The sequence below is a fragment of the Dermochelys coriacea genome, chromosome 9 (assembly GCF_009764565.3).
Source record: "Dermochelys coriacea isolate rDerCor1 chromosome 9, rDerCor1.pri.v4, whole genome shotgun sequence".
Taxonomy (NCBI): domain Eukaryota; kingdom Metazoa; phylum Chordata; order Testudines; family Dermochelyidae; genus Dermochelys; species Dermochelys coriacea.
Genome location: NC_050076.1, coordinates 101,738,604 through 101,752,135, shown reverse-complemented (window position 1 = coordinate 101,752,135; position 13,532 = coordinate 101,738,604). Strand labels below are relative to the sequence as shown.

Sequence of the window (13,532 nt, the reverse complement as noted above, 5' to 3'; positions counted from 1 at the left end):
TGCTGAAGTGAAGAAACAGATTGACAGAGCCAGAAGAGTACCCAGAAGTCACCTACTACAGGACAGGCCCAACAAAGAAAATAACAGAACGCCACTAGCCATCACCTTCAGCCCCCAACTAAAACCTCTCCAACGCATCATCAAGGATCTACAACCTATCCTGAAGGACGACCCATCACTTACTTTCACAGATCTTGGGAGACAGACCAGTCCTTGCTTACAGACAGCCCCCCAATCTGAAGCAAATACTCACCAGCAACCACACACCACACAACAGAACCACTAACCCAGGAACGTATCCTTGCAACAAAGCCCGTTGCCAACTCTGTCCACATATCTATTCAGGGGATACCATCATAGGGCCTAATCACATCAGCCACACTATCAGAGGCTCGTTCACCTGCACATCTACCAATGTGATAGATGCCATCATGTGCCAGCAATGCCCCTCTGCCATGTACATTGGCCAAACTGGACAGTCTCTACGTAAAAGAATGAATGGACACAAATCAGACGTCAAGAATTATAACATTCAAAAACCAGTTGGAGAACACTTCAATCTCTCTGGTCACTCGATCACAGACCTAAGAGTGGCTATACTTCAACAAAAAAGCTTCAAAAACAGACTCCAACGAGAGACTGCTGAATTGGAATTAATTTGCAAACTGGATACAATTAACTTAGGCTTGAATAGAGACTGGGAATGGATGAGTCATTACACAAAGTAAAACTATTTCCCCATGGTATTTCTCCCTCCCACCCCACCCCCCACTGTTCCTCTGATATTCTTGTTAACTGCTGGAATTAGCCTACCTGCTTGTCACCATGAAAGGTTTTCCTCCTTTCCCCCCCCTGCTGCTGGTGATGGCTCATCTTAAGTGATCACTCTCCTTACAGTGTGTATGATAAACCCATTGTTTCATGTTCTCTGTGTGTGTGTGTGTGTGTGTATATAAATCTCTCCTCTGTTTTTTCCACCAAATGCATCCGATGAAGTGAGCTGTAGCTCACAAAAGCTTATGCTCTAATAAATTTGTTAGTCTCTAAGGTGCCACAAATACTCCTTTTCTTTTTGATTTATTCCTGGAAGTTATGGAGTAGGATGCCACCTTAACATCTCCAGCTCACTTGCCAACTGTCTTCCATAAGTAGTCTTCTGTTACAAGACAACAGAGTTGTGGAGAGAGGAAGAATTTGGCATGGATATTTATGTACACTAACCAGTGCACACTCCCCTATATTGATGTCTTTCCTGAAATTTTAGACTTCATTAGTTTCTGCAAAGATGTAAAGAGATTTTTTTGAAAGCTTTCAAAGTTCTTTTTAGTTTTAAATTTACATTACATCTGACTTTCTGTTGACTACATAAAAAAGTCGTCTTTCTCACTCTAATGGTAGATACTAAAATTAGTAAGTTTTCTGCAAATGTATTTGGACAGCAAATACAGGATGTTTATGTTACTTGTTAAGCTAAACACAGGGAGAAATGACCTTTTCGCTGTCCAAAACTATTCACCTCAACCCCTTCTTGCATGTAGCAATGGTAACCTAGCCCTGGGCCTAATTGGAAAAAAGAATTTAAATTGCACCTTCTTGGAGTAGCATTTTACACCCCTCTCCTGCAATCCTTTCCTGCACAACCCATGTTGGGATAGTGGATGAATGTGAATATAAGGCTTCTCAGCTGCCGGGGCTGTTGCCATTAGCTGGCAACAAATTCCCACCAGTCCAGAGTGGTATTAGCTGGAATAGAGTCCAGCTGGAAGGAAGGAGTAAAATATTAATATATCTTTGTACTCAAATTTTCCTGAAAATTCAGGGGTGGTTGAAGTGGTAGGCACTCAACAGGGAGGTGGATAGTGTGGGGCAGGATGGGGTTGGGGGGCTGAAGGTGCATATGTGAGAGAGACTGCAACAGCTTCCACACCTCCTACACATGGGGGCAGGCAGCATGGAAACTGTTGTGGTGCCAGAGACAGTGAGAGTTTTCCTTCCCTGCTGGGGGGGACAGGAGGGGAGACATCTACAGCAGCAGTACCCCGGCTCCTGTGGAAGAGCCAGGAGGTCCCTGCTGTGATTGCTTCCATAGGGTAAGGTGGGGAAATGAGGAGGAAGGTGTACAGGTGGCGACAATTCTCTTGGGCAGCTGGGGAAGGTGGGTAATTAGTAGCATGGGTGTCATGGGAGGGACTCTTGACTGGATTAGCCAAACACTGGGTGATTCTATAAAAGTGGTCCCCAAATTGTGGGGCCCGTCCTCTTAAGGGGGTGCAGAGGAACATTTGGGGATGCACAGCAGGGCCCAGGGCAGCCCTGTGGTGGTGGGGAAGGGAGTGGCACCCTGCCCTTGGCCTCCAGACCTGCCACACTCCCAGCCCCTGACCACAGTCTTTGCTCCTGACCATGGCTCTGGGGGGCATGGGCAGATTACATTAGGAGTAAGGGGGTCGTGACTGAAAAAGCTTGGGGACCTCTGTCCTATAACTGCTAGTAAATTGCAGGAGTAGGACTAGCTACTTCCCATCATTGAGTGGACTAACTTCCCTTTTCGGGGTGGGGGAATGTCAAAAGGAATCAATAGGAGGTGGAATTCTTTTTCCCTGGGGATGTTTGCCCTCCTAGAACAAACTATTTTGAACACATATTTTTTTAAACATTTAAAATATAGGATAGAGGTAGCAGAGTTGTCTGTAATGCTTTGAGTTAAAGGGCCCAAGATTGCTTCTGTTTTGCTGCAGCTTTGTACAGAAAAATCAGTATGTTTCATGCTTTGGCATTCCTTGAAGTATGAGTGAAATGACAGTGTTTGTTCAGTCTAATCCCGTCTCTTATTGCTGTAACCTAACCATCATGCAATGCTCACTTTGACAATCTTGTAAAGCCAATTTAAAAGCACATGTAACCATTGTTGCCCTGGTGTTTGAAGTTAAAACATAGTATGTTTACATTTTATTCTTGTAGGTATGACGGCTTGGGAAATAAGCAGCAGTGCCAGAATTATATCTATGGAGATAACTTTGGATGTAATTTCAGTCTTTCCATCCCAAATTCCAAATATATGTATCCAACTATCAGTATTTTAATCGGAGACAACTCGGAGGAAATTAGGCCTGTCTGTGCAAACAGAAATCCAACAACAATTGGTAGGTTTAAAAGATTATGTAACTTTGCACATAGGTTTAAATATTAGTCAAAGAAAAGGGAATGGAATTTGTTTTATGTATTGTTCAGTGTAAAAAGGAACAGCTGGTTTAACCTGACAAGAATACACCCAGGATACATATCTGTATGTATTCTAACAAGAACATTATGTAATGTTCATAAATTGTGCATGAACACACAAGATTCTCTTGTAATAGGCTGATCATCTTATCCAGAATAAATTGCATCAGTGATGCCTCTGGATGAAACTCAGCACTAACCACTTTATACTAGCCAAAGATCTGGCCCTCATCTACAGGAATGGCCCCCTCTATATTCCCTGCATGTTAATCATCCTAGATGTCTCGGGACTTCTGGGAGTTGGGGATAGGAGAGCGGATCTGGATAGCATTGGAGCCATTTAAATCCATTCTCTTCCATCTTGAATCCAAAGTTTTGTATTCCCCTAAATATGAGTCACCGGCACTTAGTGAGAACAGCAGATGCATCTGGTCAGCTATCAGCTTGCAATTGAGACTCCTTGCAGGTACCAGATTTTTGCAGTAATAGTGGGAGATTTTAGGGTATTTTTGCCTTTTTGTGTTATCATTCACCTAAACTACACAGCCCCTTGTCCTTAAGGATCCTGGTCTTTCAACTTTCTTGCCCGTCTGTGGCATTTGAAAATTGTAAGGGACCTAGGATTTGTACACAGCTTCCTCTAAATTTATTGTCAAGTTGTCAATTATTTTTGACAAATGAAGGGCACTTTTTGGTGTATCTTAGGCTAAACTCTCTAATGTTGGAACTCTGTGACTAATCATAGCTCTTTGTGGTGTAATGACTAGCTTCTGAGAGGTTCTATCCTATTGCAAGGCAAATGAGCTCATTCAGCTGTTGCTTCTTGGCAGAATATTCTCATTAGTTTGACTTCCTGGTGTAAGAAATTACACTGTATTTTGAAATACCAAGGACTTGACGTTACTGAATAGGGTTTAACTTACACAATTTTTGAGCCTGCCATCTCAGTCATGTTCAAATTTCCTTCTTAATGAAAGCATCATTTTAGTGGTTGGCTTGTCTTTAACATGTTAGCAAATGCTTCCATTTAAATGGAACTTCTGCTGTATGCTCCAGACAATATGACTAGTGCAGAACGATACAATGATTTGCATCTTATCTGCTACTTACTTTTTCATGAGATTTGATTTGGGAATTCATCAGAAGTGTTGTTGATCCTGATACAGGGTGACCAGACAGAAAGTGTGAAAAATCGGGGCAAGGTTAGGGGTAATAGGTGCCTACATAAGACACAGCCTGAAATACTGTGACTCTCCCTATAAAATTGGGACATCTGGTCACCCTCTCCTGATATTGAATCTATCAAGCTGTTCCCTCACTTTTCAATGTCCTAATTGCTGTGTGTGCATTATGCCTTATGCTGCTGTATCTAGTGACTGCCTTTTTAACTGGTATGTACTTTAATCATGTCAAAATAAACTTAGTTCAAAAATTTGGATTTTTTCTATTTCAGTAAAACCTGCACCTCCAAGGATTGTAACGGTATCAACGATCAAAGATGAAATGCTTATAGAATGGCAAAAACCAGGCACCTTTCCACCACATTGCTTAGTTTACCAAGTAGAACTTAAAGACAGCAAATCGGAGTCCGTTCAGCAATATGATGTAACTTTTTTTTTCATTAATTGTTTACAATGGAACTGAAATTTGTCACCTGTGGTTTTTTTAATATCTTCTTCAAACTGTTCAATGGCAATACTTGAGTTGCTATTAAGAACTATAATTGTATGCAGAGCAGAAATGTGTATGTTTCATTAACTTACTTGAAACTGCATATGTGGACATAACTGGTTTTCCTTTCATGAAATGTGATTCAGTAATATGACCATGCATTGAAACTAATGCCAGTTTTCTGAGTCTCTTGCCTTAGCTACCCATTTACCATAGCAAAGTCTTGGTATATACGTAATGTACTCTGCAAAACCGGTACACTTCTGAATGGGGTAATAGCTCTTCAGAAACACACAGCACAACTACATTACCCTATGGTCTGTCTCCCAGTCAGATCCTCATATTCATGTACTTTGGTTTCGTGTTTATATTATCACAAAGAAAATGAACATGCTGATTTGTGGTTCTGTGCAGGTAGTAAGCTAGGAGATTTGAGGGTAAGGGAAAGGGGGAAATAATCACACACAGAAACCAATACAACTACACTGATATCAATGTGTGGATGTGCACTTGCTTGTGTATGCCTATATCTGAGTAACCGAACTAGGTGTGCCATTAAATCAGTAAGGAAAACATTTAGTATGCTATATACTAGTTTCAGTGCTTTATAACTTGGCAAAGCAAGAGTCCTTTCCTGAGGACTGTGTATACAATAAGTTATAAACAAAACTGAGTGGTCCACACACCAAAAAAGGCACTAGATGAATTTGTTCAGTCTTCCCTTTTATTTCTCCCATAGGAAAAATGAGAGAAATGGATGTGGTTCTCAAACTTCATTGTACCATGACCCCCTCGGACAACAAAAATTACTACACCACCCCAGAATGGGGACAGAAGCCTGAGCCCGGTGGGGGAGGGCAGAGCCCAAGCCTCACCGCCCCAGGTGGGGGGCCAAGGCTGAAGCCCAAGGGCTTCAGCCCCAGGCAGTAGGCCTGTAACCTACCTGAACCTCACTGCCCAGGGTGCAAATCAAAGCCTGAGCCATGCCACCCTGGGCTGAAACCCTCAGGCTTCAGCTTCGGTTCCGGGCAGTGGGGTTCAGGCTTCGGCCCAGGGCCCTAGCAAGTCTAATACCAGCCCTGGTGACCCCATTAAAATGGGGTCCCAACCCCCTTTGGAGTCGTGACCCACAGTTTGAGAACCACTGAGATTGGGCATTTGTCCTAACTTCCATGGAGAATTTGGTCCTTTAGGCTCAGAATAAACATGAAGGTTCTCAGGCATTTCACTTCTCACAGGGATAGGGGCAGACTCTGATGTAGGGAAAGCTTGGGCAGCAATTCTGCCCTCCTGATAGATGGAGGGGAAGGCAGTAGACCTCATGCAGGTATTTGGGGGAGCTTGTAGACCACCACTCCAGGCCATTCAGCCTCAGTTTAACTTCTGATGCTAAGTGTTGTAGCAGGAACACTGGGGTCAGCTAGTTTGAACCTTGATTTCTGAATGACCTTGCGTCGGCAGTTTGGATAATTGTTTAGTTAAAGGCCAATACATACTGTGAAAATCTACATTCCTTATCTTTTACCCTTTTATTTTATGGAGTTCAAAAATACAAAAGGCAAATGGGGTTTCAGTCAAAACATTCAGTCTGATTATGTTAAAGCTACATAATGAAACCAGTTTCCAAATGTCATGTATCCTGTCACAAGAAAAAAGTAAATATCTTTAATTTCTTTATTTTAAGATTAAAGGGTACACTAAAGCTTGGTTTCCCAGTGTTCATCCTAACACTGTGTACATCATCAAAGTGAGAGCAACACTTGAAGGAACATGTTACAGCAGCAATCACTGGAGTGACTGGAGTGAGGCGAAGAGCATTGGTAAGGAACTCTTTCTTTGAACTGATCTGAATTTTTTTTTTCTAACTTCAGCTTCCAGTTATTAGGCCTCTTATGCTTTTGTCTGCTAGATTAAAGGGCCCCAGAATTGTCAGATTCTTTCTACCTGTGTAGATACTTACAGCTATGACCAAGTTCCCTCTTAACCCTCTCTCTTAACACTTCAGTCTCTCTGGTCACTCGATTACAGACCTAAAAGTTGCAATATTACAACAAAAAAACTTCAAAAACAGACTCCAAGGAGAGACTGCTGAATTGGAATTAATTTGCAAACTGGACACCATTAAATTAGGCTTGAAGAAAGACTGGGAGTGGATGGGTCATTTACACAAAGTAAAACTATTTCCCCATGTTTGTTTTTTCCCCCCTACGGTTCCTCACACATTCTTGTCAACTGCTGGAAATGGCCCACCTTGATTATCACTACAAAAGCCCCCCCCCGCTCTCCTCCCGGTAATAGCTCACCTTACCTGATCACTCTCCTTACAGTGTGTATGGTGAAACCCATTGTTTCATGTTCTCTGTGTATATAAAATCTCCCCACTGTATTTTCCACTGCATGCATCTGATTAAGTGAGCTGTAGCTCACGAAAGGTTATGCTCAAATAAATTTGTTAGTCTCTAAGGTGCCACAAGTCCTCCTTTTTTCTTTTTGAGGATACAGACTAACACAGCTGCTACTCTGAAATCTTTGAAGATCGTTAGCTTTACTACGTGAATTTTCATAGCTGTTGCTGTTTTTCATCTGTCACATTTTGAAAAGTTAGTGGTCACTTTCATTGCTTACAAAAGCATTTGTGAATTTGTAAGTTGGAATATTCTTAGGAGTCTGTCATGTAGCCAGAAAAGAAGTGTTGCATTAAACATTTTCATTATTCCTGAAGCACTTCGCTCTCTAAATTCTTTGGGATTTTTTTGTTTTGTTTTCCAGGTGAAAACGCAGACTTCACATTTTATATTGTTTTAATACTCACTATTCCATTAACAGTAGCAGTAGCTACTATAATTCTACTAGTGTACCTGAAAAGGTAAATATCCATACCACTTGTATATTAAAATCTGTTACTGACTGACTTGACTTTTAGAGTTACATTGCAGTCAGTCTCTGCTTTAGTTTACCTTTCATGTGTAGTATGTATGTTTTGACAGTGGTTATCTTCCCTTTATACCTCTGTGTACAAAATTAATATGGAGGTGCCAATCAGAGCTCTAGACTTGAGTTTCAGTTGAGGTTTTTTACAGAACAAATATGTTCTGGTTCTAGTAATGCTGTGTAGTTTATCTCCCTAAGAAAAAGGCAGATCCTCTCACTCAATGGTTGCAAGTGCATTAGGTGCACACTTGCCGCTCCCATTGACTTCCGGGGGAGTTGCTCAGAGATATCCAAAGACATAGGTGCCGACTTCCACTGTTCCCGGTGGGTGCTCAAACCCCGCCCCCCACCTGCCCCTGGCCTGTGCCCCACCAATTTTCCACCTCCTCCCCTGAGCATGTGCTCCCCCCCCCCGAAAAGTCCTAAATACTGCCAAACAGCTTTTTGGCAGCGGGAAGCGCTGGGAGGTAGGCAGAGGAGCGGGGATGTGGCGCACTCGTTGGTGGGGAGGAGAGCTTGGCTGCCAGTGGGTGCAGAGCACCCACTAATTTTTCCCTATGGGTGCTCCAGCCCCAGAGCACCCGTGGAGTCAGCACCTATGTCCAAAGACAAAATTGAGCCTGTATGTACAATTCCTTTTCCATTCATTGTTGGGAATGAAGGTGGAGGTGGAGAGAACGGGGCATGGTCTGAGAGGACAAAAGATGATCAGAGAAGACCGAGTCCATTGACTTTCACCATAACATTCTAAATGCAACTTTGAAATGTTCTTCCTTTGGTTAATAAATTGTTTTCATCTAACACTTTTATTTTTCTGTTCTAAAGGCTCAAGATATTAATTTATCCACAAATTCCTGACCCTAAAAAAATTATTAAACGCACGTTTGGAGAGCAAATTGAGGACTTCCAGGTTAGTATCTGCCTGTTGGCTGTCAAGTGATCTCTCAGAATTAAGTCGTCTCTACATTCCCACCTCCTATATTAGTATTTTGCCTTTACATAATCTAAAAGAATTTTAAAGAGAATTTTACACTATACACAGACAAAGTATTTAAGACCATGAGAATTATACAAAAACAAGTACAGTCTAAACCCAAGAGTTTTATGTCCTCGGTTAAGTTTTTTTCTTAAGCAATGTAAACTTTTTCCGACTCACTAGTTTACTAAATGCCATTATGCTATTAAACAAAGCTTGTACTTTCTCTTCCAGTTCCATGAAATGGTTCTCTTTGCAACTCAATCCGCTTTTCAGGGACATTCCAGTCTCCCAGTCTTGAGTAGCTCTACAGACACACACAAAGAATTGGTGTATGGGGTTAATTACGTGCTACTCTGAAGTCACAGGCACTTTGCACCTTTGCAATTGTTATCCTGGTTATGCTACATTTCATTGTTTAAATCCCTTTTTCTCTCCTCAAATCTCTGGCCCAATCCAGACACTGCTTGTAGTTCCTTCCTGCCAGTAGTTGGAGAGAGCACATTGAACCTTTTTGGTGAGGTCATTCCCAGTTTATAGATTTCAGAGTAGCAGCCGTGTTAGTCTGTATTCGCAAAAAGAAAAGGAGTACTTGTGGCACCTTAGAGACTAACAAATTTATTAGAGCATAAGCTTTCGTGAGCTACAGCTCATCCGATGAAGTGAGCTGTAGCTCATGAAAGCTTATGCTCTAATAAATTTGTTAGTCTCTAAGGTGCCACAAGTACTCCTTTTCTTTTTGCCAGTTTATAGAGCAGCTGTTGGCTCACCACAGTGAATTGTCTCTGTCTTCTGCATCTGGAAAATATACTGTCCTTGACAGCTTTATAGAGGACAAAAGAACGATTAAGGAGGTCTCTTCCTGGAGCCCTTGTAGGACTAGGACACCCTGGGCTGAACAGCTTCCACTGAGGGAAGTACTGGTGGACTCTGGCTCCCAAGGGGTTTCAGATGACTCTGTACAGCAGTGGTTTCCAAACTTTTTGGCACGCGCCGCCGACAGAAGAAGACTGGAAGACGTGCTGCAGGTGGGCCGCCAGAGGGGAACACCAACCTTGGACTTGCAGAGCTGCCGCCAAAGAAAAAAACAACAGAGTGCCATCAGGTGGCGCTCCTGCTGCTGCACGCCCCCTAGGATCATCTCACGCACCCCATGGGGTGTGTGTGCCCCAATTTGGACACCACTGCTCTACAGAAAAGACAGGATCAAGTAGAGGAGAGAGCTTCTTCCTCCTGCAGCCTCTCCAGTGGGAGGGAGTTTGGGCAGTGTGAACCCAAGAAGCCCCACTCCTCATAGTGATGAGCAGGCTAGATACTCCCAGTGTAACTCAGCCCAGTGTGGAAGGCTAGGTTCAGGCTCTATGCTAGCTCCCCCTGGGTCCAGACTACAGCATCCAGTGATCACTGAGCCTCTTCTAATGGTGGTTCTAGTTCCACCAGGGTTAGAACTACTGCAGTGTTCCTCCCTATCACTATTCCCCTGCTGCCGCCTTCCCTAACTGATCCCAGCAACCGCAGCCTCCCACCTGTATGAGCTCAATGCCCGTGGGGAGAATGGGCAACACGCCCCATGTGCAGCTTGGCAGCATTGTGGGACCCAGTCCTGACATCTGGAATGTCCTGCTTGCATGCCTGCCCCTCTCAGATAAGCAGCTACAGCAGGGGGCAGCTCACCTGAGACTGCAGCCAACCCTTAGCACCAACCGAAGCCCCATCACTTTCCTAGGAGGAGCAGCTACACCCCCCCACACCCCTCGATAGGACATGCTCTTGGTTCTGAGCTGCCTCTGCTTCCCCCTCTGAACTGTACGCCGCATACCCTGTAAAGCAGACTGTTACTGCCAACTAAAAGAGAGACTGAGCCCTGAGGACACTGAAGATCTTCTGTAAAATAATGTTTGTGTTCTCTTTCAGAGCTGTCCGGGGGATGACTTTTTGAATGTCTGTAAGCCAGCTATGGAAGAGGAAATCCACTATTTAGTTTGGACAGATAATCCAGAGAGCTCCACATCTGAAAATGAGGACCGAGAAAGACTTGCTTTACAAGTGAAAGCCTTGTGAGGAAGACTTCTTTGTTGCTCTTTGTTTACCTCAGAGGATTTCTGAATATTGACAGTGACTTGTCTGCAAGGCAGACACCCACATTCCATTCAGCAAACACTGCTGAAAACTCGCCTCTGGTGACGCTCGCAAGATAAAATGCTGACTGTTGCCACCTTCCATCTCTGCTAAAAATGCTACCCAGAACCACCACAATATGCATGTACATAAACCACGCAACTGGACCCACCGCAGTGCCCCTCCTCCTGCCTAAGCCCAACTCTTCTGACTACGTGCTTTTCTTACTTCTGCTCATGCCTCACATTTGGACTGTAAGCGGTTTGGAGCAGGAACTGGTTCTTCTGTGAAGCACCTTGCTCAGTTCGGTGAGAAGTAAAACAATAAACAACTTGATTCTAGCTTATCACTGCCAGAACATAGGAACTGCCAAGAGATTGGGTGGACCATTTAATCTGGCATCCTGTCTCTGAGAGGGGACGATTCCAGAGGAAGGTGCAATAAATCTTCGAGGGTATTTATGGAATAACTACCTGTCTGTAAAGGAAGCTTTTTCCTAACACCACCAGTTAGTGGCTGCCGAAACCAAAGAGGATGATTTATATTCTTTCTTTAAAATATATATATAAACAAGTCTCCTAGCATAACAGTGGATGATGTCACTAATCACACAAGTGTTTTTAATCCTTTTTGAATTCTACAAAGCTCTTGGTTGCTAATATCTTTTTGATGGTGAGTTTCATCAGTTAATTATGCTTTATTTAAAAAACACTGCAGTCTCTCACTTGAAATGTCTAGCCTTTCAGCTGCTGCTGCTGGGACTGGTTCTCTCCATGAACCCCTGCAGAACCTCCTATGCTGGGGAGAAGGTGGAAAGCCCACTTCTTGGGAATAACCCCCTGGTTAACATAGTGATGCTATTTTGTTCTTGGTTTTCTCCTCTGAGAACTTGAAAGCTATTTAACTTTCTGACTTTACTTCAGCCTGTCTCTGCTGATGGTATTTATCTTTAGTGATTGTACATCATAGACTTTAAGGTCAGAAGGGACCCTCATGATCACTAGTTGATAGTTTAGGAGAATATTATGAACAATGTTTGAGGTTGTTTTTGCCATGCTTTCCTGCTGTAAATTCTAAGAATAACCTAATATGTGCTTTTATGCTTCAAATAGGGTTACTTCCTGGCCATTATTATGCCTCCTAAAGATGGGGAGAAAGAACAGCAGGAAAAAAAACATATTGGCTGGCCTTACGTGGTGGATTAGGGATTTTCTCTCTCCTCTAAATCCCCTTGGCAGCCTCCACTACGAAGTGCAGTCCAGTTAGCTGATAAGAGACCTAGCTCTAAACAAATTGGAACAGGCCACCTCAAAAGTTTCAATGGAAGCCATTAGGACTGGAAGGGACCTCGTGGGCCAGTCCCCTGTGAGCCCAGGTAACCCTGTCATATCATCCTCTTCATACATGTGTCAAGCCCCAAAACAAGGATGCAATCTCAGGGATTTTAATAAAAGGTACAGCAAAACGCTCAGCCTCTGGAAAACTCTAACATCAGCTAATAATAGGTTGTTCCAGAGGGAGAAGAGTTTTAAAGAATATCCTGTCTGTTAAATTCCCTTTCCAAGCTTCACCCCCCTCCCCCCCAACATTCATTGTATATATTCTAAAGATATTTCCTTTACTTCTCAGATCTTACCATAGTTAAAATGATCTACCTCAGCTAGAATGGTATTAGCTCTGGCATTGCGGTGTGACCAGAAACATCAGACGACAGTGTAAGGGAGGGCAATCGATAGCTTTTCTGTAAAGGTTAGATTTTTTTCTTACCAATCAAGGAAGAAAATTATTGGCACTTTGCCACAAATTCTTTTGAGTTAGCTTCTGTGGTGTTTCTGGCAAAACTGAAGCTTATTAAAGAGAAGAATTCTGTTTGGTTTTGTGTGTTTTTTAAGAAGTAGGGTAGTGCGAGGCCAAAAGGAACCTTTTTTTTAATGAAGAGATAAATGTAGGTCCTGATGAGGATGTTGTGAATAATTTTTTTGTTTCCTGACTATGAATAGTGAAGACACTTCCCAGTAAAAGAATTTTTTGTGTCTATTCCATTCCATACCATACCACACCACAATGCAATGTGAGTACACTTGAATTGCTATTTTTTTTCTTTGTCCATATGCCATTTTAGTAGACTTCTTGATAAGTTTGGGATTTTTTTTTCAGCTTTTGTAATTATGTGAATCTTCTAATGTTTGTTTGTTTTCCTTTTATTATAGTTACTTGATTGTAATTTTGTTAAAAGGATGAATAAAAATATATTTGATTAACTGTTGCATTTCAGTTTAATTGAATAGCTTCCTTGTATTTTAATCAGAGGGTAAATCGAGAGACTGAAAAAATGGGAGCTGTTCAGTTTAGAGAGAAGATAAGTAAAAGGGGATATGCTGGAGGAATACAGAATAGTGAATGGTACACAGAAGGAAAAACGGCCATTCCCATTTACTATTTCTGGTGTAAACAAGCTAATTCCATACAGTAAACTAAGATAATGCAGAAGCTGGCATTTTTCACTTGGGTGTTCAGGCAAAAAGAGGGGCTGTACAAAGAGCCTTAGCTATCATCTTGTGTATTTTCATTTAAGTAGTCTGTAACGACGTCAGCATGTACTGCTTCTCAGTAA

At 42.5% G+C, this 13,532-nt stretch overlaps 1 protein-coding gene across 3 annotated transcripts in view; it reads left to right on the top strand.

Moving 5' to 3' along the window:
• Nucleotides 1-13,175, top strand: part of IL13RA1 (interleukin 13 receptor subunit alpha 1) — a 37,258-nt gene extending 24,083 nt beyond the window's left edge. For 2 of the 3 annotated variants that reach the window (XM_038415053.2, XM_038415054.2), the window contains exons 5-10: nucleotides 2,962-3,143; nucleotides 4,676-4,827; nucleotides 6,578-6,713; nucleotides 7,663-7,759; nucleotides 8,650-8,734; nucleotides 10,715-13,175. In XM_038415053.2, coding sequence (XP_038270981.1) covers nucleotides 2,962-3,143; nucleotides 4,676-4,827; nucleotides 6,578-6,713; nucleotides 7,663-7,759; nucleotides 8,650-8,734; nucleotides 10,715-10,861 — 799 coding nt within the window. In that variant the 3' untranslated portion in view covers nucleotides 10,862-13,175. The remainder of the gene's footprint in view (nucleotides 1-2,961; nucleotides 3,144-4,675; nucleotides 4,828-6,577; nucleotides 6,714-7,662; nucleotides 7,760-8,649; nucleotides 8,735-10,714) is intronic. The other variant, XR_006273968.1, reaches the window with a different exon arrangement.
• Nucleotides 13,176-13,532: the final 357 nt, after the last annotated feature.